Below are 27,629 nucleotides of genomic sequence, written 5' to 3' on the forward strand. Positions count from 1 at the left end.
GGGTTATGTCTAGTTTGACAGCAAACCGGTAGTGGCAAAAAACAGCTTGAAGAGTTGTTTACTACCTTATTACACAAGATGTCGCCAATGACTTGTCTCAATAGAAAAGTAGTAAATGTAGGCATGTTTTGTAGGGATCATAAATGTTGATTCTTCTAAGATCTTTTTAGGCCAGAGAGATGCCTCTGACAGCTGGGATAGGCTCCAGCACTACCCCCCCCCCCCCCCACCCTTGTGAGGATGGAGCAGCTCAGAAAATGGATGGATGAACGAAACAGATAGGATGGTTAGGGTACAGTGTACACTCACACAAAAATATATCATATGAATAACACATTATTCATATATAATATGAATAACACGCACACAAACACACACATCCCCCCCCTCCCCCCCCCCCCCCCGCTCCCCCATTTCCTCCTACACCCACTGCGATGGACTTGGGACCAGGGCTGCCGGTCGATCACGATCGACTGTTTTAGCATCCCTGCTCTAAATTCTCCCGAGGCGTGAGCACAAATGGTTATTGGTCTATGTGTGCCCTGTGATTGGCTGGCGACCAGTTCAGGGTGTCCTCCGCCTACTGCCCGAATAACTGGGATAGGCTCCAGCACACCCGCGACCTTTGTGAGGAATAGTGTATCAGAAAATGGATGGACAGTTTCAATACATTGTTAAGGTTTTCAATTTGGTTTTTAATCCAACTTTATCTTCAAAAACAAATTTGTTACAAATTTAGTTTTGAAGATGTTTTTTTCCTATTCAAAGCATGCAAGAAATTGTGAACTGTTACATTTCTGTTTTGTGCTTTGCTGAGACAGAAGAGTAGCTGCAAAAACTTCATTTTTGCTTTAATTCTGATCACGTTCATCACGATGCTCAGGCTTCTGATTGGCTTAATGGTTCTTTAGTTAGGGGTGAGGCCATCTCATCTTTTTTTACAAAGGTCGCACCTTTTTATCTGACACAACCCACTCAAGCCTGTGAATGCCCCACACAATTAAACTGCCTCTTCATATAAAGGATTTGCAGAATAATTCCTGGATCACCATTCGAAGATTAACAGACTATCCTGAAAACATTCTTGGATGGAAAACTTCCTGGATGGACATAAACAACATGACATATTTTCCCAATAAAACACACAAAGATAGGTTCACAAGTGGACATTACACTTTCAAGTAATGTTTGAGGTTTCAAGTCAGGGTTACAAATCTGGGTTTAAAGTTTGGTAGGGCTTCAAATTAAGGTTTATGGAGTCAAGTCAGGGTTAGGGTTTCAAAGTTTGTGTTCAGGTTTCAAGTAAGGGTTCCAACTAAGGGTTTCAACCCTGAGTAAGTGTTTCAAGTCAGAGTTTCAGTATCAAGTTAGGGTAAAGGCTAGAGCATGGCTTAGGGCAAGGGTAGGGAACTCCGGTTCCTTGACAGCCATATCCTGCCTGTCTTAGAGCTCTCGCAACTCCAACACACCTGAGTCAATTGATCATGATCATTTCAGGCTTCTACAGAGCTTGCTGATGAGCTGATCGTTTGAATCAGGTGTGTTGAAGTAGAGCGACAGATCTAAAACAGGCAAGTAGTGATGGGTCCATGAGGCCTCATCAGGCGTGTCGACACACTGACACACTGTGTTGATACTGTGCTGATACTGTGTCACTAACCACTGTCACCTGCTGGACCTTCAAGATCCCTGCAGCCAACCCACTTAACAGACTGAACTGACTGATAAATTTATTTGTATATTGAACATATAAACATACAATTCGGTAATAAATTGGCAAAAAGTGAAGATAAGATATAAAAAAAGGAAAAGAAAATAGTCATCATCACAATTACGTGTTCAAAGGAGTAGAAAGAAGTAAAAAACCTACCCCACCCCCCCGAGTCCTACCCCTTCTTATATATGAATTGATCATTTTTCAAAATAGGAAAGAAAGTCTACATATCAACAAATGCTTTTACCCTTATGTATGTACCCTTAGGTTTGTATATACAGTACATACTCATTGGAGCACATGTATATGTCGATTTTCTCATATTCATAATGGATGCTACATTTCATTAATATATTAAATAATCTCATCAATGTATTTCTGATGTATTGCTATATTTCATGAGTGTATCGAATTTATCAGCTTAATTCTGATTTGTGTAGTTGTCTTGTACTACTCTCGAATTCATTTTTAATCTCAGCAAGAGAGTTACTCATTTTACTGGTCCGTTTCAGAATCATTCCACAGATTTACACCTATTACAGATACAATCCTTTGCGTGATGTTCGTTCGTGATTTAGATTTTTTTGTATAGGTTAGTACCCCCTAAATTATGACAACTTTCTCGAATTTTAAAAAGCTTCTGGATGTTTTGGCAAAGGAGGTTGTTGTGTGCCTTGTACATTAATTGAAGTCAACCAGGTCAGGCGATTTCATCGTTTAATTCGATAAACAGTGGATTTGTGGGTTCCGTCTATTTGGAGCCAGTGATTGTTCTGATTGCTTTGCATTGTAGTTTTAAAACAGAGTGTGTTTTACTGGCATTTCCCCATATTTCCACACAATAGGACAAATATGGAAGTAATAAATGTATAATGTGTACAAGGATCTCTTATTCAGCACATCCTTAGTTTTTGGGATGATCCCTATGGTTTGGGATAATTTTCTTTTATTATCTATTATGTAGCTGCCAGCATGGTTTTGCATCTGCATCTGTTCCAAGACATTTTCATAAGGTTCATTCACATCCATGCATTCATTTTGCAACATTCAATGTGTTCAAATAATGTGAAGATCATTTGAATGAGGATGCTTGTGGGCTTTGACTTCACAATTTTTTATTGAGAAAAATAAGATGCTCCAATGTTGTAAACTTCAGCCTGTTGCGTCTTTTACAAGTAATTTCTCCTGCTGTGGAGAACACACGCTCACAAGGGACGGACGGATGAGGCTGGCGTACAAAGGAACTCCTTTGCGAGGTGGGAGAGGTTTGGGAAAGAAGTGCGTTGGTCCTTCCAGTACAGCTGCTTCCTGGAACCTTGATTGTCAAACATGCAGTGGAGAGTCAACCAATAATAATTACTGATTGTCAATTAGGCGGCCCGGTAGCCCAGTGGTTAGCACGTCGGCTTCACAGTGCAGAGGTACCGGGTTCGATTCCAGCTCCGGCCTCCCTGTGTGGAGTTTGCATGTTCTCCCCGGGCCTGGGTGGGTTTTCTCCGGGTGCTCCGGTTTCCTCCCACATTCCAAAAAACATGCATGGCAGGCTGATTGGACGCTCTAAATTGTCCCTAGGTGTGAATGTGAGCGTGGATGTTTGTTCGTCTCTGTGTGCCCTGCGATTGGCTGGCAACTAATTCAGGGTGTCCCCCGCCTACTGCCCGAAGACGGCTGGGATAGGCTCCGGCACCCCCGCGACCCTGGTGAGGATTAAGCGGTTCGGAAAATGGATGGATGGATGGATTGTCAATTAATCATCAACATAGCAACCGTGAAAAGATGAGTGAACGTTTGTATACCTGGCGTAATACTGGGTGTATCGCGAACTTCATTCTCATGCTTGGCCCGATAATGCCTCAGCATGGTGGAGGTGCTTCTGTTGGTGTATGACATTTCACCTGTAATGAAATGTGAATAAGAAGTAACTAAGAGTTACCTTGAAATGTATTTGGATTAGAATGGTAAAACAGGTGTCAATAATCTGAGAGGCTCTCGGCGACAGAAGGCGATTTGAATAAATAAATAAATAATACCTTATTCTCCAGGACATCAAAATGGTCCCACACGGCGGATGATTTGCGTCTCTGCTCTATAATCGGCAAGGAAGGCAAGGCACGAACACCAAGTCTGCACTGACACGAACTTCGACAAGCGAGCGTGAGTGAGGTCTGGCTTGTTTCGGCAGGTGGCATTGTGTAGCCACTAGCCAGACGCACTTCCTTATAAACACTGTGTGGCGGGCTTTTGCTGCGTCAACGCCCTCTGCACTGAGTCGACGCCCCCTGGACAAAGTGGCGCAGCCTGGACTGTGCCAAGCAGCCGATGCAGTCTAAACTGCACCGGTGCAGTTCACGTGTCAATTAGCAGCCTGAACTGTGTCAACACAGCCGATGTGTCAATTAGCAGCCTGGACTGTGTCAACGCAGCCGATGTGTCAATTAGCAGCCTGGACTGTGTCAACGCAGCCGGTGTGTCAATTAGAAGCCTGGACTGTGTCAATGCAGTTCACGTGTCAATCACGTGACGTAATGAAGCAGCACATGCATCGACACGTGGTTTGCCCTGTGAGCCCGGCGCATGTGTCAATGCATCGGTGTCGCTGGACCCATCACTGCAGGCAAGATATTGGATTGGATTGGATAAAACTTTATTGTCAAATGTACTGTATGTATAACATGTAACATACAGCACAGATGAAATTTGTTCTCTCTCAACTTAAAACAAGAGGAGCCGCTGCCGGTGTCCACGCCGCTATCAAAAGAAAAGTCAACGAAAAAATGACAAAATAATACAAAACAACACAAGAGACACAGACAATCGTGCAATCTTAACCACTTTCCTGCATACACTTTGTTGTCTGAAGCAGTTACAGATGAAACAGGAGCGAATCAAAGTGTCCTTTTCACCAGTGGCTCTTGAGGAACCAGAGTTCCCTACCACTGGTTTAGGGTGTAACACCTGGATTAGGGTTTCAAGACACTTTATGGTTTCAAATTAGGGTTACCTGGGTTAGCCTTTTATGCCAAGGTTAAGTTTTCAAAGTATTAGTTTAATCGTGTTTGGGTTTCAAACCAGGGTTGCAAATTAAGGTTTCTAACGTGATTTAGGGTTTCAAGGCTGGATTAGTGTTAAAAGTCACTTTTACAGTTTCAAATTAGGAATGCAATTTGTGGTTTCAAACCTGTGTTAGTGCCAAGTTTAGGTTTTCAAAGTTGGGGTTGAAGTTTCAAATTAGGGTTACAAACTATGGTTTCAAGATGATAGGTTAGGGTTTCAAAGTAAGGTTTCTTATCAATATTGCAAATTGGGGTTTCAAATAAGGGTCAGAGTTTCAAATCAGGCGTAGTTACACATTGAGGATGTGTTTGGGTTCATTGTTAGGGCTTCAAATTATGCTTTTAAATCATGTTGAGGGTTTCAAATTAGGGTTTTAAGATCATGTTAGGGTTTTAAGACTGGGTAAGGTTTTCAACTACAGGGGTCATGACAGGGTTCCAATTTCAAAGTAGGTTTTCAAATTCAGATTTTTGGTCAGGGTTCGAATTTCAAACCTGAGTATTTAGGTGTATGAATATTTGGTCATGCTTGATGCATAACAACAAAGAATCACCTTTTTATTACTGCGCTGCCATCTTGATTGACTAAATAGTAACACAATCACTCCTCACTGTATACGAGACCATCTGATTAGTTGAATTAAAGCTGTTGTTGATTTTGCATGGTAGGAGGCAGCAGCAAAGTTGTTGAGCTGACGAAAAACATAAGATGCCAGCTTTGATGACAGGAAGTATGCAGAGAGGACGACCAGAGATGGAATTAAACTTTTATGAACCATGAATATTTCATGTTCTGGGCAGTGATTCCCACCTTCTGGTGCATATACTCTGTGTGTGCATGTGTGTGTAGGAGGAAAGTCCCACTAGTTGTGAGCATTCTTCTAGATTTGAGATTTACTTTTAACATAACGTCACAAAAATTTCCGAAATTCAGCCCTCAAAGCAAGTTTCACTTTGCCACTTGAAATTTGATGTGGATGATGAAGGCATGTGGACCAAAAGTCTGCAAAGAATCAGGAAGTTGACCATTTTGGTTTGGAGCTGCCATTTCAGGGACACTTTGACACTCATAGTTTCTCCACAATTTTGGAAACTCAGTCCCCAAAGCCAGTTTTACTGAGCTAACTAATAAAATTTGGTAAGTATGGCCATTATAGATAGACGCTCCAACAATTCTCAGAAAGACATTCTCGAAAAAGAAACAGATTTGGTCTGAAGCCACCATTATAGGGTCGTTTGGAAACTTTAACGCAGTACATCCACCAAAAAAAAAATCTGCCCCAAAGCCAGATGCATTTAGCAGCATAAAATTTGGTTGGCATTTTCTGTCATGATTTGCCTCCCAAAAAATTCTCAAAACCCCATTCCGGAAAAGACTCGGGAAGTCTGCAATTTTCATTTCAACCCACGTTTTAGACATATTTTGGCAGTTGCTTTGAGTCCGTCAGAAGCAATTATTTCGACAGATTTTGCACGATTGCTGCAAATTAAAATTTCGGGATTTTGAAAGCACTGTATTGCAGTCATTTTGTCTGTTTCTGGGGTCCTGAAAAAAAAGGAATCTCAGATGCCCAATTCCGAGATGTTAATTTGCATAATTGCATCTGGCCAGAGCACAGGTAAAACGTGACAGCTCGCGCAGCGGGTGGATAGACATTTAACTTGAGTGCACATAATTATTTTGCCAATGACGCGAGAACCCCCCGATTTTAGCCGCGAACACTGAACTGGCTCAATCGATACTCGAGCCAAGGCCGATCAATATGTCAGTTCGGTTTTCATCCATGACTCTCTCGTCTCGGCGATCATCAACACTAGCGAACGCCAAAGGCTAATCATCGATCACGATAGTATTTTTAGCTTAGCATATTGATCACGGGCCGCACTGTAGGTCGAACAAAGCGCAGGTTTGTACACAACACTGCACACTGTAAGGAAATCAATAGAGCTCAGCCAGATGCTTGATCCACTCTGTTGTTGTTGCTCCTATAATGCGTTTGCTTATATAAGTCAATGCTAGTCATTAGCCATTATGCTGTCAGCCCCATGGTATTTATGTTAGTGTCTGCTTGGCAAAATTAATGTCTATGCTGCATATATGTAAAAACAATAGAACTGCTGATACAGTATAGGACTGTGTCTTAAACATTCCAAGTAAAAATGAAAAAATCAAAATCAAAACAAAACACTTGTGGAGTTAATATTTAGATCTGTGGTTCCCAACCAGTCTTCCCTATCATATTTCACATCATTGTACTAAAATTGATTATTTACTCAAAATGATCTATTGTTGTTTCTCTTTCTATGCCTGTGACCTTTTGTGTCTCGCATGATTTGACGTTTATGGTTTTAATTATTAAACCGTATAACGGATTAAAATTGAATCCGTTATATGTCCCCACTTGTCATTCTTGATTTCCACTGTGTTATACTATATTCTTTCTTAAAAAGCAATCCGTAGGCCGCAAGTCCTCCAGAATGTCTAATTGCTGCTTTTTGTGCCAAATCCTTCAGAATTGGCCAAACTCCCCCATGATATCAGATGGTACATTGCTAAAAATTAAATATGTCATGAATAATTAATACAACCAGTAAGTTGTTGTTTGGAAAATCAGTCATATCTGAGGGTAAACTCAAAACTATATAGTGTGTATTATAGGATGTACTGTATACTGTTTGATGTTGTTCTTGCATGTGGGTGTGCTTGTTGTTTGCCCAGCAGCCTTTCCACTCACTCCCTCTGCGCATCATTACGACTCTAAATGTATATACTGTATATCCTATGGATATGTGTGTCTCTACGTATGTGTGTGCATGTGTGCGCGTGTATGTCGTGTGGTGTGTGGGCCGCTCAAAGCATCATGGTGTAGGGTTAACGATGGCCTTTGCACTGTGCATGCTGATTTATGTTCAACTGTGGTTAAAAAAAAACTGAACAAAGACACCTACACAGTGCCACAGGAAATAATGCAACACTAAACCATCTAAGTTAGTAATGGTCAAATCTCCGAGGGATGTTTTAAAAATTCAACCCCAAAGACAGTTTCACTGAACAACTTGAGATTTGGTGGGTCTGTTTATCCTTAGAAGTGCCACAAAAAAGTCTCAAAATCCCATGCACGAAAATACACAGGAAGTCTTTGAAGTGGATATTTTAGACCACTTTCTTGAGGTTCAGTAACAAACATGTTGTAGATTTGTTGTCAGATTGCAACCGAATAAAAAAAATGAACCCCCAAAACCAGTTTTACTTAGTAGCATGAAATTTGGCAGTTATGTTTGTCATGAGTAGACCCACCAAAAGGATTGAAAAAATACACAGAAAGTCTGCCATTTTGGTTTAAAGCAGACTTGAGGGGCCATTTTCAGGGGTCCTACAAAGGATAACTTGTTCTTGAGATTTTCAGATTGATATCCCAAAAAATAAATGACTAAAAATCAGCCCCAGAAACCAGTTTGAGTTCCAAGGCAAAGTTGTCTTTGACATTTTTTTTGATTGCTGCCAACCTTAAACTATGTAGAGGAGACAAATATATAACATGAATTTGTGAAGCATTTTGTCTTTGCATGTGGACATGACATAGCAGCTAATTGTGGCCAAATTGTTAAACATGTACATCGTATTTCCATAAATTATATTCATTGACTTAACTTCAGATGGATCTCGGCCACTCAGTGGGAGTGAATAAGTTAATTGTACAAACACATTTTGGGGTGTATACAGGCCTCTGTAAAAGATATGTATTTGTTGGCAGGGAGACTCTGTACTTGCCTCAGTTTATTTTGTGTTTGCTGCCTGCACACTCTTTATATGCGCGCCGCATGTACAAGCTTTTGTGTATTGTGTGTATGGGAGTGTGTGTCTGTGATTGTGTGTAAGCGTTCGCACCAGCGGGCCCTCTTTATTCGAAGCACAAACAAAAAAAGGGCTCCTGATGTCTTTTCTGGCTGGCTGACGTTGCTGGCAGGAGTCCTGGGCACCGCCGGTGGTAGGGTAGGGCGGGGGAGGTGTGTGTGTGGGAGGGGGTCTATTGGAGGGAACAATCTCGACAAAGTGGCGTGAATTAATGTGACTAATTAACACAGCGTTAATTATTTGTAAATTGCATGTTTGGATACACATTACTTGAGAGGCATATGCCGCTCGTTGTCTTCCCTCCTGAGTCCGTGCCAGCTATCGCGCATCTCTGAAGCTGCGCTAGCCAGCCAGCCAACCAGCCAGGGGAAAGACTACACAGAAAGTGAGATGTTCTAAACCTGTCTAATTAATATCATAAACAGTGGTGCCTTGATATACAAGTTGGATTTGTATTGTGGCCACATTTGTATCCCAAATCATCCTTCCCCGTTGAAAGAAATGGAAATGGACTCATTCCCAGCCAAGTGCCCCCCCCCCCCCCAAAAAAAAGTAAACTGTCTCGTCAAAGTTTTTGGACTGTATAGAAATACACAGAAATAAGATTTGCTCTCCATATGACCTGCAGAAACAAAAAACACCACCACAATACATGACTGAACCTCATGTATTGTCTTTCCTTGTTCATCTTCTTCTCTGGTGTCGATTGGCGGTTGGCAAACTGACCTCATGATGCATTCGCGTCATCAATGATTATTTTCCTTGCACTGCAAGAAAATCAAATTGAATTGATATTGGTTGTCAGAGGTCAAGGGTTTGATTCCAGGCTCTGGCCTTTCTGTGTGGAGTTGGCATGTTCTCCCCCGTGCCTGTGTGCGTTTTCTCCAGGTACTCCTTTTTCCTCCCAAAACATGTATGGTAGGTTGAATTGAAAACTCTAAAAAGGGGTGTCCAAAGTCGGTCCTAAAGAGCCGCTCTCCTGCCTGCTTTCCAGCTCTCCCAGGAGCAACACACCTGGTTCAAATCATCAGGATCGTTCTAAAGCTGCTTTAGAGCTCGCTAATGAGCTGATCATCTAAATCAGGTGTGTTGCAGCCAGGAGAGCTCGAAAAAACAGGCAGGACAGCGGCCCTCCAGGCCCGGAGCTGGACATGCCAGATCTAAATTGTCCCTATGTGTGATTTTGAGTGTGTGTGATTGGTTGTCTATATGTGGCCTGCGATTGGCTGGCCACCAGTTCAGGGTGTACCTGCCGACTGCCCGAAGACAGCTGGAATAGGCTCCAGCATGCCCAAAATCTTTGTAATGAAATTGTTATTATGTTACTTACCGTATTGCCCCAAATATAAGACGGCCCTGATTATAAGACAAGCCCCTCTTTTTCAAGACTCAAGTTTGAAAAAATACTTTTTGAACACCAAATTAATTTTTACACAGAAAATAATTACAGTACATCTGAAACAAAATTTTGAGGGAAAAAGCATGTTATTTTGCCTCATTCAAATCTTAATATCTGAACATTTAAATATGTAAACTAAAGTGCAATCACATTCGTAAATGAATGGCTTCTGGTTTTTGAAATGTAAATTACATCATAACTTCTCCTCAGCTGCCGATTAACCTGGTCGATCTTCGACACGTTTCTCCAGATTGTCGCTAGTTTCTTCATTTTCTGTTATCTCATCTATTATTTTCTTCTCTTTTCTTTCGTACCGCTATTTTTATTTTTATTCTTAGTGAGAGATTCATTTAGGACTTAGGAGTCAAGTTCAGCATTCGCTTCAATGATATCTGGCGCCATCTAGCGTCGTGACAAGCCACATTTACCGTTACCGCCATCTCCAGTGCATTGAGTTCCTCTTTCTGTTGGGTTGTACAGAAAGCATATCCATGTATCTTTTCTTCGTTTCTGACCAACAAGCCCCTCTGTTGACACTGCCGCCATGGTCCATCAATGAAAAGCGTGTGTGTGACGATTGACCGCAGACGTGATGTGTTGTGCCGGCCAGGTGGTGGGTGTAACCAAACAAGGAGAGTTGCAGAAGCATTGCTAATATTTTTTGACTGACAGATTAAACCCACAAAAGGAAGAGATGTATTTTGAACATCTGAAAAACCACACGCTAACACTTTGGTCAAGTCTCATCTCATCAACGAAAACTCACACTTCACGTCATATTTTAGTCATCAAAGAGTTTAACTCATCATCTTCTCGTTATCTTCATGAAAAAAAAAGGGGCGTGAACGAAACAATTTCATCATCGTCGTTGACGAAAACAACACGACTGGGATTACTATGATTTTTTTTTATTGCATATAATTTGGACATTATTTCTGGAAAGGTGCCTTTTATTCTTGTAATATAACTTTAGGAATATAAACTCTGTCATGTTTTTCATGAACACTTGGGCCTACTGTATTTTAATGTGAGTCATTATAGTGGTACTTGGATCGGCTCTCCAAGTCAAGTCATTTCCTGGGTGGTGCTAGGGTATCAAAAATCGGAGAACCAATGCAATATTGTGAGTGATTTCAGCCTGCCAGGTTTGGAATCAGCTAAGTATGACATCAAGGTCCAAGGTTTCACCGTCAACTGTCATACTACTTTTAGTGTTTCATTGTGGTGTAAAAGCGTTCATGAATGGACGTCAGCTGACATGTAATGTCAACAGTCTGCACACTTTTACAAGGGACCCCAAGCTGCTCGTTCTTCAGTCCAGCCGGCTCAAGTGTAAATAAGAACGCCGATCAGAGCCGAGCGACGACGGCAACTCTTGAAACAATCCCAGCGTGCCCGCCATTACTCGCCATCTATCACTCTATCACCCCCGGCGACGCACGCTGGGTTTGATTGGGACGCCTATTTTGGCAAGACAAACTCTGGGCCTCACTCCACCTCGCCACCACACTCTCTCTCTCTATCTCTCTCTTTCTCGCTCCCTCGCTCGCTGACAACCCTTATTTTTTTCATCTTCCCTTCTTCTACCGCTCCCTCTTTCCAGCTTTCATCCCCCCGCTCCCGCAACCCCCCTCAGAGCTCTTGCTCATTAGCAGTCAGCTCCAATGCAAGACATACTTTGTTTTGTAGTGCTGGCCGAGCGAGGGAGGCAGAGAGAGAGAGAGAGACAAGCGAGGGGTCCAATTGCTGCTCATGATGCCAAACACTGTATGTATTACTTAGCCATGCCTGACTATTGAGTTGGAAAAACATGCCAGTCATGGCTGTGCACACACACAAATTCACACACAAAAACACACACACATTGTTCCCATTGGTCACAATCGAAATGTAAATAATCTGTTCTGAATTCAAATTGCAGCCGAGTAAAACCTTCTAAGTGACATTATAACTGCCTAAACATACAGGTGTAAAAAAAAAGTTTGTCACTGTAAAATGAAAAAAATATTGCACCTGACTAGATTAAATAAAGGGAAAAAAAATTGTGTTTTGTAATGCTGGTATCTTACTGATTTGAACGTGATATTACAATAGCATAGCAACTGTTCTCATGTTGGCATCATACCCATTATCAAAAGTGTTTCAGACGTCTGAGTTTGAATATTTTCATGTTTATGTTTCGGACTAAAGGGCACGGTTTAAACTGTGAGGTAGCCTAGCCGAGGCGTTGTCTATACAGAGTTACTGACCAAGCCCTGCTGCCAGTCGTGAAAATCCATGAGGAATTTATGTCACCAATTGCCAATAGATGCCATAAGATAGCAAAAAAGCACTACTTTTGTCAAAATGAAATGCCTCAACTCACTCCATTATACAGCATTTCTTCAGCACCAAATGCCACAAGTCAGCATCAAAGCACTACATTTGTCTAAATGGCGCGTTCAACTCACTTAGTTCGTAAGCACCAGGATACCATGAGATTTTGGCAAAGCACTTCTTTTGTCAAAATTGAGAATCCCAATCTATTTTAACAAAATTGCTTGGTACAAAGATGCTACAGGATGGTGGCAAAGCACTACTTTGGTAGTTTGAAAACAAAATGCGACAAGAAGGCAGTGGAGCAATATTTTGTGTCTAACTTTGAATGTCTTCATCCACTCTGTAAACGCTTTTAGGTGTTGTGCTTTTGGTTGAGTAAAGTACATTAAGTTGCCCTGTGTATATAAATTGCTACAGTATCTAAATAAATGTGACTTGACTTGCCTGAAAGCACCTCAAATCGCTTCACCATCGTTCCTTGGGACCAAGATGCCACAAGTTGGAAATAAAGCACTACTGTTGTCAGAATGAAGCCGCCCCACCTCCCAACTCTCTTCAACTTAGTTCCTTGATACCAAGACACGGCTCTATGGCAAACACTATTATTGTTTGAACCTGAACATACAAAAAAAAAAAAAAAACATGTGACAGAGGCTTCGGGGCACGGCGCATCCTGAACTGGAGAATACACATTTCATTTGCTGACTGAATGAAGTAGGAATGCGACAGTTTTGTGTTTCATGTCGAATAGAATCATTTTTTTCCTTAATGCGATATACATGTATTTGTAATTGCCATGTTTATACTGTATTACATGTTCATGTTTTTCAATCTATAAATGTTCATACTGTATTATACATCGTAGTTGGTGGCCATTTTATTTGAAATGGTTACAACAAACTAATGTTCTCATTTTGTACATTCTCATTTGAAAGGGTTTTGCGATACTCTGCATGATTTAAATTCTCGATTCATCTGCCTATGTACTTTTAGTATTCAAGATACAGTCCTGCGACGATAGTAGCATCAATTCTATGAGCATGTTCGCATTTTATACTTTTCAATTTGAAAGGGTATACAGTATGTAATTACAGCACATGATGTAAAATCCCCTTTGTACAAAAAAAAGAAAATCCCTTTTTTGTATTCCAGGTGATGTTTTGCTTCTGCAGGTCTTTGCAACTGTTAGCACGTGAGCATTCTCCACACATTATCTCATTGACCACATCTTTCCTTGTCCTATTTGCCCTTCTCCGCTGCAGCGATTGGCCGGACGCTGATCCCCCGTTACTTCAGCACGGTGTTTGAGGGCGGCGTCAGTGAGCTGCACTATATCCTCAAGCACTCCAAGGAGTCCTTCCACAACTCGTGCATCACGTTGGACTGCGACCAGTGCACCATGGTCACTCAGCATGGCAAGCCCATGTTCACTAAGGTACACTGAACCTCGTTCGTCACGTGATGTATTCCGGACACACACGCTGTAGCAAAATCCACCCTGTTAAGAAACCGTTTAAAAGTCGACGAGATAGCTAAGTTGGAATCAAGATGAACCTCGAATTAGCCGCAGTATCTAGAATGTAACTCAGCCGCTATTCCCTCTACTGGTGTTCACACGGCACACATTTGCATCGGTGCTGCACCGACATATTTTGTTGCAATATGTCTTACACCGGTGTAAATTTGGTGGAGCGTTCACACGTAAAAAGCTGCTTACTAAAGAGAAGCGTGTTAACCCCGGTGCAGCTCCACTTGCGTTCACACAGCAGTTTCTGCGGCCGTGCAAGAATACGCATACGTAAAGTGTATTCCCTATTCCCCGCCTTGTTTGTGCCATATCGAAAAACCATAGTTTATACTTCTCGGGACAAATCAACGCCGTGGTCTATCAGACACCGTAAAAGGATGAGAGAGAGAAAGGAAAGATGACGGAAATACAACAGAGCACGAAAGCAACGCATTCAATACCCGGATGTCATCAACTCTTCTCATGCGTCATAGCGAGTCTACCCCCGTAGCGTTCACACGTCTAATTTTATATTGGTGCTGCCCCGCAAACGAGCATTTACTCCGGAGTAATTTTTTAAACCACCTCCTTGGGCAGGGTTAAATTTGCTCCGGTTTAAGCTGTTTTCAGGGGCTACACCGGTGTGACTTTGTACGTGTGAACCCTCTATGGGAGTAAAAATTGCCGTGTGAACACCCCTTCTGTCATCATACAGCAGGTTGCAGCTTTAAACGGTTAAACATCAATGCTGTGTGTTTTTTGTTCCTCTCTGTTTCACTCTGCTGCTGTTTAAAAGTCACACCTGCACATTATCAATACACACATTTGAGATGGCTTGTCAGGTGTTCAATTTTGATTCATGATGGAATCAGTATTTTCCCAGGGGCCAAATTGCCTTGTACTTCATTATTTATTTTTCTCGTTCCATTCAAATATGATACAATAATTAGAATTTGTTTTGGAAGGACCTCTGGAACTTTATCCTTTAGAACAAAATGGCAAATTTCCTGTTTCTTTATCCATTATACTTTTTTATGAACCTGAAAGAGATCCAACCATCCAGCCATCCATTTTCTACCACTTATCCGGGGTCGGGTCACAGGGGCACAGCTTTAGCAGGGAAGCCCAGAGTTCCCTCTCTCCAGCCACTTCTTCCAGCTCTTCCTGGGGAATCCCAAGGTGTTCCCATTCTGCCTGGGTCGTCCCCGGGGCCTCCTGCCGGTGGGACATGCCCGGAACACCTCACCAGGGAGACGTCCAGGAGGCATCCTAATCAGATGCCCGAGCCACCTCATCTGGCTCCTCTTGATGTGGAGGAGAAGCGGCTCGACTCCTAGCCCCTCCCGGATGACCGAGCTTCTTACCTTATCTTTTAAGGAGAGCCCGGACACCCTGCGGAGAACACTCATTTCGGCCGCTTGTATCCGGGATCTCGCTCTTTCAGTCACGAGCCATAGCTTGTGACCATGGGTGAGGGTTGTAAAATGTAGATTGACCGGTAAATTGAGAGCTTCACCTTTTGGCTTAGCTCCTTCTTCACCACGACAGACCGATACAAAGTCCGCATCACTGCAGACGGACGCTGCATCCGCTTGATCTCTCGTTCCTTCCTGCCCTCACTTGTGAACAAGACCCCTGCCACGATGCGGTGGTGATGGAGGACCCCAAAAAACAGTCTATAGGGAGGAGCAGGGTGAACTCGACACACTCTATTAGCAAAATGTTGAGAAAACTAAATCCAGAACAAACAAAGGCCTGGAAACAACAAGAATCCAAAGTATCAAACAAAAACCATGGCTGAAGCAAAAAAGTAACAGTAACAGACACAGCAACAGAAACCATGACCGAGACAAACAGAAACAATGACCCGACACAGAGCGTTCGGGCATCAAGTCTTTTAAAGTGACAACTAGCGACACAATGACCAACAGGTGTGCAGCTGCAGGCGGAGCCCTAGAGTGCCACCCGTTGGTCACAAACAGAACCATGACAACTCCAAGATCCCTGAAAGACATGCTTACCAAATTTCAGGAGGAAGGTGTTCTCAAGGGCTGAATTTTCAAATCTGTCCAGTTTGTGTATTAGTTTCCTGGTTTCAGGCCATTGATGCTATGCTTTGTGCACACAGTGATGAAAAGTTTCACATTTTTCCATGTCGTCTATGTATCTAGTATACAGTATTTGCTTCAGTTTTGGTAACTGTTGCGAAAATCTGTTTGCCATTTTAATTTTGAAAGAACCCTGGAAATAGTCCAAATCAACCCACAATGGTGGTCTTCCTTTGTTTTTCCAGACATGGGTTGTTGATACCTTGTTGTGGGTTTACTCGTGATAGAAATGCCTACCAAATTCCGTGTTGCTGAGTGAAACTGGCTTCAGGGGTGAATTTTCAAAACGTTGACTTTAATTATCAGAATTTGTAAAATGCCCCTAAAAATGCAGCTTTGAACAAAATGGATGTTTCCCCTACCAATCCCCCCCCCCCAAAAAAAAAATAATAATATCTCCAGGACAAGTCTATGAAGGACTCTAGCAAATGGGAACAATTACCCAAAAATGTCCACTTCAAAGCAAAATTCCACACATCCTGAAATTTTCAGGCATGGGTTCTTGAAATTTATTTTGTGGGTCCATGAACGATGTGCCTACCAAATTTGACATTGCTGTCTAAGCCTAATTTCTCGAGCTGAATAATTAAAAAAATAAAACTAAAAAGTCAGGGCTTTCATGCATGGTAGAAAAGTTCATGTTTTGGAGTAACCCTCAAAATAACTTTTCATTTGGACTGGGAATATTAGCGACACAGCCACTTGAAAGCGTGCTGTAATGATAAATAACACAATACATAACATTGCCATTCAGATACGAGCAAGGCGCCGTGGGCCCGGTCAACACAAAATTACATTTTTCTGCCTGCTGTGATTCTCTCGCTCTTTTCATCTGGCTCTAAATTGGATGAGAATAATTAATTTATTAGGAAAAAGAGAAAAAAAAAAAAAGAAAAGAAGAATTCCAATAAGCGAGCGTGTTGTCCCTCAGCTCCCAGCAGCACCGCCGAGCCTCACAGCTCCGGAGGCCCGAATCTCAATCAGCTCTGCTTCGCCTCGCTTTTCCCTCACGCACCCCCCCCCCCCCACCCACACCACCACCACCACCAAACGCACCCCACCACCACTACCTCAACACCCCCTCTTTTCATCCCCTTGCCTTGCTCGCTCGCTCATTCTCCTTTCGCTCTCTCCTTCACCGTTCTCCCTCTCATCCCACCCCCCTAGACCCCTCCTCTACGCACCCTCAACACACGCGTGCGCACACGCACACACACACACACACACACACACACATGCATCCTTCATCCCTAGAGAAATCATCCCCAGCTCCCATTTCGCTCTCTCCTCCATCCTCTCCCTCTCTCCCTCTCTCCCTCTTTCTCTCGCTCGTTCTCGTTGTCTGTCTCATTCTTTGAATGTCTCTCGCCCACAATTCTACATTAATGGTGCGAGCACATTTTGAGGTTTATTACCATACACACCGGTCTTATTTTCTTTTTATTTATCTTGCTTTGTTAATAACAGTGTCATGATGCATTGTTTTTTTGTAATAAATGAGTAGTAAGGTTGTAGTGTCAGCGATGTTTTTAAAGTATATAAATACGTTACTAGTTAAAAAAATAAATTGTGAGTAAAATTGTAAAAATAGCCATAATACTAAAATGAACATCATTTTCAGGTCAATTTGAATTTGTTTTTCAATGTATAACTCGGATAAACAAAATGCTATTGTATCGTTCATGTTAAAGTGCAAAAAAAAAAGAAAACACATTTTGGTATGTAGGCTTTCGTGCAAAGCTTTAATTGGCGGAAAAAAAGGTTTTATGCCACTTAAAAAGGAACTCACCTGTTCTATCATAATTTACAAAGAACATTTTTGTTACATTTTTCTTGTAATACCTTTGCATAAACCCATTGCTGATTTGTACAAATGACATCTTATGACACAGAACTAAAAAGGCAGAATTTTTTTAAGTCACTTCTTTTTGTGTGATTTTAAAGTCACTACCCGGTACTTAATAAATGTGTAATATGTTTTAATAAACCCTACACTCATTGTCGTCAGAGTAGTCTAATTATGTGCAAACATAACATTACATTTGTGCTCATGTAAGAAACGTGGAATATGGAACATTTTTAGGAGGGGTTGTTTCTTTTTGTAATCTAATGTCATCAGATCTGACATAAAATTAGCATCTAATTACAAGCAACATTATTCACCTTTAAATAAAAATGTAAAACATTTAGCATTTTGAACTTATGAACACTATAAAAAGAAAAATATTTTGCAAAAAGCATAAATTGGAAGAAAACATGGATGGTTTTTAAAAAAAAATATCATTATTTCAATTTTTTTGTGTTTAATACTATGTCATAATTATACTAATTTGCACATACTATATAAAGTCATCAACATCATCACACCAGAATGTTCCATTAGTCCCATTGTTATGCGTTTCCTTCAACTTATGTCCTGTCATTTGTATTCGCCGCCAATGTCTGGCATCACACAAATTGATTTAACTACGCTCGGCTCGCGTGTAACTAATTGATTGAGCCTCGCCGCGTTGTCCTTTGGTGCTCCTTGGCGTCGGAGATGCCCTCATCTCAGCTCCGCCGTGCGTAAGATTTATGACCCCTTCGGTCCCAAACCAATAGGAGGGGGCCAGGGAGATGGTCTGTGAGGGGGCTCCGACTGTTCAATGGAGCACTTTTTAATTCGAGGTATTCCCCCTCAACTTTTCAATGGCTATTTATCGTGAGATAAATAAACTTATTGCAAAGCATTGTGCATAAACCTGTGACAAAAATATATGAGCGCGTGATCGGATCCATGCTGGATTTTGCATAAAAAGCTTGCCTTCAAGGGCATGATATATCGCCCAAAGGTGCCACAAAGATGAATTCAAGTAGCTTTTGTATACTGGGGGATTATTCAGATTTAAGCACTGTCGCTATTTATTCTTTTGAAGAGTTTGTGGAAGCAAAGCTAGCAAGGCAGGCAGGGAGTCAAATCCAAATGATATCCACCAATGTATGATGCTGAAATCATACCTCAATTTACGAGTAATCCAATTTCAAACTTTGTCAAGACGCAAACTGTCACCCGAATGATTACTTTGTCAGGACCCAAATATCGTTGGAGGGCTGGTCTCCAAGTCTCCACATCACGGCACAGATTTGCCTTCGCTGTCAAGACTCTAGTATGCAACTCACTTACCCCGTTCTAAGGGAATGAAAGAAGCCACTTTGACTGGCCAAGTTGGTTGTGACCACTCCCACAGTGCTACAGCCCTTCCTCTTGCAGGTCTTCCTGTCTCTGCTCATCTGCGAAATTGCCAACAATGGTTCTAACCCGCCTCTGTGCAGAGATATGCCCCACAGCGTGCAGGATTCATGCCAGTCGCGAAAATAGATCCATCCATCCATCCATCCATCTTCTACCGCTTATCCAGGGCCGGGTCGCGGGGGCAACAGCTTTAGCAGGGAAGCCCAGACTTCCCTCTCCCTAGCTACTTCTTCCAGCTCTCCCCGGGGGATCCCGAGGCGTTCCCAGGCCAGCTGGGTGACATAGTCTCTCCAGCGTGTCCTGGGTCTTCCTCGGGGTCTCCTCGCGGTGGGACATGCCCGGAACACCTCACCAGGGAGGCGTTCAGGAGGCATCCGAATCAGATGCCCAAGCCACCTCATCTGGCTCCTCTCGATGCGGAGGAGAAGCGGCTCCCGGATGACCGAGCTTCTCACCTTATCTCTATAGCTCACCCATAGCTCGTGACCATAGATGAGGGTTGGAAAAGTAGATCGACCGGTAAATTGAGAGCTTCGCCCTTTGGCTCAGCTCCTTCTTCACCACGACAGACCGATACAACGTCCGCATCACAGCAGACGCTGCACCGATCGGCCTGTCGATCTCTCGCTCCCTCCTGCCCTCACTCGTGAACAAGACCCCAAGATACTTAAACTCCTCCACTTGGGGCAAGATCTGCCCCCCGACCCGGAGGGGGCACTCCACCCTTTTCCTACTGAGGACCATGGTTTCAGATTTGGAGGTGCTGATTTTCATCCCAACCGCTTCACACTCGGCTGCGAAACGCTCCAGTGAGAGTTGGAGAGCCCCGTTTGAAGGAGCCAACAGCACCACATCATCTGCAAAAAGCAGGGATGCAATACTGAGGCCCCCAAAACGGACCCCCTCAACGCTTCGGCTGCGCCTAGAAATTCTGTCCATAAAAGTTATGAACAGAATCGGCGACAAAGGGCAGCCTTGGCGGAGTCCAACCCTCACTGGAAACGATTCCGACTTACTGCCGGCAATGCGAACCAAACTCTGACATCGGTGGTATAGTGATCGAACAGCCCGTATCAGGGGGTTCGGTACTCCATACCCACGAAGCACCCCCCACAGAACTCCCCGAGGGACACGGTCAAACGCCTTCTCCAAGTCCACAAAACACATGTAGACTGGTTGGGCGAATTCCCACATACCCTCGAGAACCCTGCTAAGGGTGTAGAGCTGTTCCACTGTTCCACGGCCGGGACGAAAACCATACTGCTCCTCCTCAATCTGAGGCTCGACTTCCTGACGGACCCTCCTCTCCAGCACCCCTGAATAGACCTTACCAGGGAGGCTGAGGAGTGTGATCCCTCTGTCGTTGAAACACACCCTCCGGTCCCCCTTTTTAAAAAGAGGGACTACCACCCCGGTCTGCCAATCCAGAGGCACTCTCCCCGTTGACCACGCGATGTTGCAGAGGCGTGTCAACCAGGACAGCCCCACAACATCCAGAACCTTGAGGAACTCCGGGCGGATCTCATCCACCCCTGGGGCCTTGCCACCGAGGAGCTTTTTAACCACATCGGTGGCTTCAACATCAGAGATAGGAGAGCCCACCTCAGAGTCGCCAGGATCCTGTGAAAATAGATCCTGTGTGTTAAATCAGCCACATCACTTTGCGTTTGAAAAGTCCACAAGCTTAAAGCGAAAACACTCAATACTATAGCTGGGCTAAGAATATTAGCATAAATTTTGCAGCACTTGTAAGACCGTGAACAACTTACATTTGGGCATAAACATATTCACAAACATATATTCTTTATCCTCTTTGAAAAATGACGAATATTTCTACACCTTGACTGTCTTCTCCTGTTACATCATAACATTTATGACTGATGGCCAAGAAGGAACCCCATTTAATGAAACTGGTTGATTATTAAACAGTTTAATTCTTCCAAATCTGCGTGGTTATGTTATTAGTGTATGTTTTATAACATACAGTAGTATAGAGTGCGATTAGACAAAAATTATGTTTTTTAAATGTTTTTGTGCGGACTATGATGGATTAATGGTATTCAAATTCATTACATTGAGGAAAGTTGATTTAAGACCATTGATTCAGTTCCAGACGTCGTGTTGGTTGTGAATTACAAAGTAGACGCCAACTGCCAAAAAATATCTAGCTATTTCCCCTACAGCGCCATCTGGTGGGTCACTGCCCCACATGGCCCCAATATGAGCAAATAGAAACAGCAAATAAATTAAAAACGACTTGCTTCTCGGAGGTCCAGTGAAAATGTAGCATTTGCGTAATCACGTCAACCATGCGGCCTTACTTTTACCCCGCATGTGTGTGAGCATGCGTCTGTGTGTGCATGGGGTGGGTGGGACATCTGTCAGACAGAAGGATTTAACTACTTACATTTATTTATTCATTTGTTTTGTTTTTTACTTTTAAAACACTGGCTGATTATTTTGCAAATCTCGCTTTGGCGAGCCTGGTTACAGATGCTGATCTTGACCTAAGTAAAAGATGAAAAAAAATTTAAAAAGCAAATTTTAAAAATGCGCCTCACTTTTGCAACATTTTTGGAAAATGGGTAAAGGTGTTGTCGCACCTCTTTTGGGGCACCCCACTCTTCCTTAATTTGACGTTGTCCTTTTCCTTAGATACACTTTGGGATCTAAGGAATCTATCATTATTCTGTAGCTTATCCTTCCTTCCTTGCATTAGTTTCTGAATGTGGCTTTAGCGTTTCATCTGACAAATTCTTGTCAAATGGAAGTCACACATGCACCGGACGTACTACAATTACTACAATTACATTTTGGCTGTTATACAGTTTTTTTTTCACATTAAAATTGTTGATATCACTTTTGTTGTTGATCCCCCCCCCAATTTATTTGTAAAAGGAATTGTCACATTATTGATGGCAAAAGTTCATTCATTCATTCATTTTCCGATCCATTTTATCCTCACAAGGGCGAGGGGGGGGGCGGCTGGAGCCTATCTCAGCTGTCTTCGGGCAGTAGGTGGGGGACACCCTGAACCGAGTGCCAGCAGGGCACACAGCAACAAACAACCATCCGTGCTTGCACACACAGCTTGGGACAATTTGCAGTGCTGAATCAGCCTGCCATGCATGTTTTTCGAATGTGGGAGGAAATCGGAGTACCCAGAGAAAACCCACGCAGGCTCGGGGAGAACATGCAAACTTCACACAGGGAGGCCGTAGCTGGGATTGAACCCGGTATCCCTGCACTGTGAGGTCGATGCGGCATCCACTGGTCCACAGGGCCAGCGAAAGTTTGGAAATGATTGTTCTTGGTCTTTCGAACAAGGGTGTGTGAACTTCATCATTTAATGATGTGTAACAATTATTTTGTTTTCTATTAATATATGATTTAAAAAATATTAAAGGTGTACTCTACTCAAAATGTCCTTTACCATTTGTGAGTCTATACATGATATTTTGATTAATATTGCATTTCTGGAAACTGAAATGAGCAGAAAAATCCACCTATTATGGTCTATCTCTTTCTCCCACTCCCGCTGTCTTAAATTCTTGGGCAGCCTGCTACCAAAACAACATCTGCTATCTCGACCTTCCCCTGATGAATGCATGCACGGAAGCTAGTCCCCCACCATCACCCCCTCCTTCATACACTCCCTTGTTTCACTGTCTTCATTGTTTATGTCTTGTGACCTGTTGTAACTGTCATATGCTTGTGCAGGAGTTTTTTGCCTGACTCAAATTATCCTCAAAATGAGGATGGTTCGAGCATGGTTTTTTTCTCCCCCTGTCCCTCCCTTGTGGTTTCTTTCTGACTTCCGGGTTGAGTGAACGCTGGCGCGTTTGGCTGCCGCTGATCAACCTGTATTGTTTTGTGTTTTTTGTTATTGTAAAGTGTCCTTGGGTGTCTTGAAAGGCGCTTGTAAATAAAATGTATTATTATTATTATTACTTGCTCTCGACTGAAAATGATATCAGAGTTGCTCAGGGCTCAGGTAACAACCTATGACGGCTCAGCGAGTGAATGTCACATGACCGAACTCAGAAAACAGGTGAGCCAAGATTGGTTGTTACCTGACCTCGAAGCAGCTGTGATTTTATTTTCAGTCGACAGCAAGTGGCAGTGTTTCGACCTGTGTGTTTGCATTGCCTTCTATTTTAAATAAAAATGATGGTTAATACAATTTTAGGTAGAAATAGAATTAGATATAGACGCTCCCCAACTTACGAACGAGATACGTTCCGAACGATCGTTCGGAAGGTGAATTCGTTCGTACGTTGCTTCAGTGCTATATTTTGTGTGGAATGTATGTTTAAGGCCTATATATGTACTGTATGTTTAAGGTTTATATAAGTATAATAAAATGAAGTTTAACTTACTTTTGGAAGATGTACTCGAAGGCTTAAGCAGATGATGGAGGGGGAGGAGAAGGAAGAGGAAGATTTTATATCATGGGGCCGAGAGGGTCTTCGTCGTCGCTGGCATGGGCTTCAAGAGTTACTTCCTCCTCCGTAACATCAATGAAGGAAGAAGTTGAAGGTCCAGGAGAAGAAGATGAGGGTTGACGAGTATCTTCCTTGGGGGGTGTAGTAGAAACTGTCCGAAAGAAGCAATCTAACTACGTTTGCACAGTTTTCTTCTTTTTCTCATCATAAATGATGGAGTGGCACTGTATGGCATCATTCATTTGATTTGCAACCTTTGCGCAACGTTCAATATTTGGGTCTTGCTGCTCGAAGAGTGCGATGGCTTTATCTATGAGCGAAAACCCCTCGGCCAAGAGTTCCGTCTCGAATTTCTTTATGGGGACAGGCGTATCCTCCTCCTGCTCCTCCTCTCACAGCGCCTCACGTCGGTATTAGCGGCGGAAAGAAGCACTACTCGGAAAAAGGCGCGCAATACAAAATCTAACTGACAGCATCTCTGTCCGAACATTTTTCGACATACTCGCAAAAATGTTCGTATGTACCGTTGTTCGTAACTCGAATGTTTGTAAGTCAGGAGACGTATACATTGAATAACTTAATTAATACTATATACCTCGGAGCTTTATCCTATGTCGTTGATGTTCATACACAAGAGCAAAATGGTGAAAAGATTCACGAAAACAAAGTTGCTCAAATGCAGAAGAAAGTGATGATTACGCTGGAAATGCGCGCACGGGCACACACACACACACACACACACACACACACACACACACACACACACACACATACACACGCACACACACACACACACACATTCACGCATGCACACAAAATTGCTTCCAAACATAAAATGCTTTTAATTTTTCTTTCTACATGGGGGCGTCCTCTGGAGCAGCCTTGCTTTCCTGTAAAAAAAAAAAAAAAGGGAAAACCAAAGTGTATCATTCAGCGAGGCTGTTTTAAACGCCCGAGACAAAAGAAGTCCAGGTCAGGCAGAGTTGCCAATTAGGAGAGAGAGAGTGAGAGTGTGAGAGAGAGAGAGAGAGAGAGAGAGAGAGAGAGAGAGAGAGAGAGAGAGAGAGAGAGGATGAAGGAAGAGAACATTTTTTAGCCCCCTTTAGCTGAAGCCAGTGCTCACCGGGGCGCTCGCTCGCTCCAGCTACTCCCAGTGCCACGTTGCCTTGACAACCGGCAGTGAGAGAGGAAGGAGAGAGAGGAGAAAAAAATCAGCTGATTAGTCGGCATGGCAACGGCCAAGATGTAATCCCAGCAGACACACTCGCTCTAATCAATGCCCCCCAACACAGATGCTCTCCTGAGAGCGAGAAAGATGCTGCCGGCCAAATTGAGCCCCACATGGACCCCCACCCCGTACTGCCACGCCTCACATACTCAAAACAAATAATTAGTCAAAGCTAAATAAATATAAATATATAATATATATAATAGAAATAACCCCCACATACCAGGTACTAAATAAATATGGCAAGCAGGGTGTCTTTTGGCGAATCCTGAAAATGATCATCAAAGTTTTAGGACAAGCTCCGGGCACATTAAACCATGTACAAACCAAAAGTTGTAAAAATATCATGTTTAAGGGTAAAATATGAGCCCTAATGGAGACTTCTTTCTTCTTACTTTCTTTCTTTTCTGATTGATATAAAAATGATATATTAGATACTAGCTGGTTCCTGCGGAAGGTTGGTAAGGTGGGCCTTCGGCCCACAAAAGTGTTGTTGCTTGGTTCAACTTTTTGTTCATCTTCATTCCTTATCGCGAAAATAAAGAGATGTTTAGCTCTACTAAATAACTAACAATTTCATTGCAATGCTTGTGGGTAGACAACATTTTTTTGCTAAGATGCCCGCGCGATCGTGGTGAGCCACTGCCTCAGCGGCGCAGTGGCGGCGCAGTGGCGGCGCAGTGGCGGCGCGCAGCGGCGCGGTGAAGTAGGTACGTTTTGAAAAGGGACAGACGGAAGGACAGACCGCGTGCGGGACGACGCGCAATATATATATAGATAAACACATAACACGGGGTAGGACTAGATACGTTTTTTTACTTCTTCCTACTCCCTTGAACATAGTGCTGAATGATGCCTGATTTCTCTTTCCTTTTTAATATTTTATTTACTTTATTTTTTGTCAAATATTACTGTATAGGTTTTATGTTCAATAAACAAACAAACAAACAATACACTGGAAATACAGTAGGGTTCAGAATAACCTAATTTGGAGTCAAAAAAGGACCGACCACTACTCGGGTCATTTGTCATTTGTCACTCCTATAAAGCAACTCCAAAAATATTTTCTTTGTACAAAAAACAAAAAAACACAGAAAGATAGTTTTGTACATTTTTTAATAGGGTTAAATTGAACCAAGCAGCGGTTGGTCCCTTTTTGACCCGTAAGTGGGTTATTTTTTGCCCGAGTGACATTTTGTGTCACCCTCTCGTGTACATCCTTCTGCTCAGGCCTAATATGGGCGAACCCCAATTGTTGCTTGTCCAAATGCCATCCCTGAATTATGCCCGAAATGGATGCTTTCAACGAAAATGGCTGGCTTCTTTTTCGGAAACTTTTTTGCGATATCTGTTGCGACAGCCAATTGATATCTAACTGCTGGGTCGGGATTCATCAGATAGCAATATGGAAAACTACTGTACAGGGACTCAGGCATGTGCACAGATAGACCCCTCGTGGTGATCCACCACCAGCTCTTTTACCCCGGGAAAGAAAAGTGCTTTTTGATTGGAGCTAATTTGTTTTTCCATCAGTCAGAATATTTAAAAAAATCTCTGTCATTAACTCCCTCCAGAAGTGTTTGGATGCGGTATCAGATGAATATGATTTGAGTTTCTGGGAGAAGTGTGTGCGTCAGCCTTCACCTTTTGAGCAAGGGTGTGTAGACTTTTTATATCGACTCGAGCTTCCGTTCCCCACTTTGTAAATGGTTTATTGACTGTGTTGACAACAGAAATAAATAGGGTGCATAAGGTCCATATAGCTGTGCTACTTTTTCAATTAATTCATCATTTTGGCGATGGTTGCCCTATTATTTGGCTTGAGCACCCGCCCCTAAAAATGTCTGTCCCATTGCTTTCTATTCATGTGGGGGGGTTTTCAGACAAATGCTGTGTTGACTTGAATTCTGAGTTTACTCCTTTGTTAGTGTTGATTCGTGATAGACTATGACGCATTCCTATTTGTGTGCTAAATTTTAGAAGCCAAACTCTTATTGTATACCAAGGACCCTGTTGAAAATGTTATTTGCCTTTTACAAAGCACTTGTTAATCTTCAGGGTTTTTTTTCTTTTTATTTATTTATTGATTGATTGATTAAAAGGTTCCATTTTCAGAGCTGAAATGAAATCAAAGTTCACCTGATTTTTAAATACTTACATCCTCGTTCACATTCATTACCTGATTGATTTTTCTGGTGACAAATGTTCAAGTCTCGGCAGAGGTCTTTTTTGTTTCGCCAAATGAATCTAACAAGTGGCAATGTGGCAGCAGGTTTGCACGGAAGGTCGCCTGATCGTGGAGTTCGCCTTCGACGACCTGATGAGGATCAAGACGTGGCACTTTACCATTCGGCAGTACCGAGAGCTCATCCCTCGCAGCATACTGGCCATGCATGTGAGTTTTGCCACACACATGCCTGCAAAACACACACACATATACACACACGAATCCCAGAAATTTAGCAACATCGAAGCAGAAAGATTTTTTTTTTTTTTAAGAGCGAGGTATTGTCTCTGATGAGAGGTTGGATAATCATAATCGGCTTAATATCAGTAAGTGACATTCAGACCCTTGATCTGTTGCCCATGTCTAGACATGCAAGCTGTTCAAAAGCACACACACACACACACACACACACACACACACACACACGCACACACACACACACACACACACACACACACACGCACACACTAAATCTAATTATTGTGCACAATTGCAACACACCAAGCCATTTGAACTCTATAGAGACAGTTGTTTTAATCAA

At 42.6% G+C, this 27,629-nt stretch overlaps 1 protein-coding gene across 4 annotated transcripts in view; it reads left to right on the plus strand.

Annotated features, from left to right (window-relative positions):
• The window catches only part of ldb2a (LIM domain binding 2a), a 98,914-nt gene that overhangs the window by 48,964 nt on the left and 22,321 nt on the right, over nt 1-27,629 (plus strand). For all 4 annotated transcript variants that reach the window (XM_052059910.1, XM_052059902.1, XM_052059887.1 and 1 more), the window contains exons 3-4: nt 13,604-13,776; nt 27,134-27,256. In XM_052059910.1, the coding sequence (XP_051915870.1) occupies nt 13,604-13,776; nt 27,134-27,256 (296 nt within the window). The remainder of the gene's footprint in view (nt 1-13,603; nt 13,777-27,133; nt 27,257-27,629) is intronic.

This window comes from Hippocampus zosterae, chromosome 1 (genome assembly GCF_025434085.1).
Source record: "Hippocampus zosterae strain Florida chromosome 1, ASM2543408v3, whole genome shotgun sequence".
Taxonomy (NCBI): domain Eukaryota; kingdom Metazoa; phylum Chordata; class Actinopteri; order Syngnathiformes; family Syngnathidae; genus Hippocampus; species Hippocampus zosterae.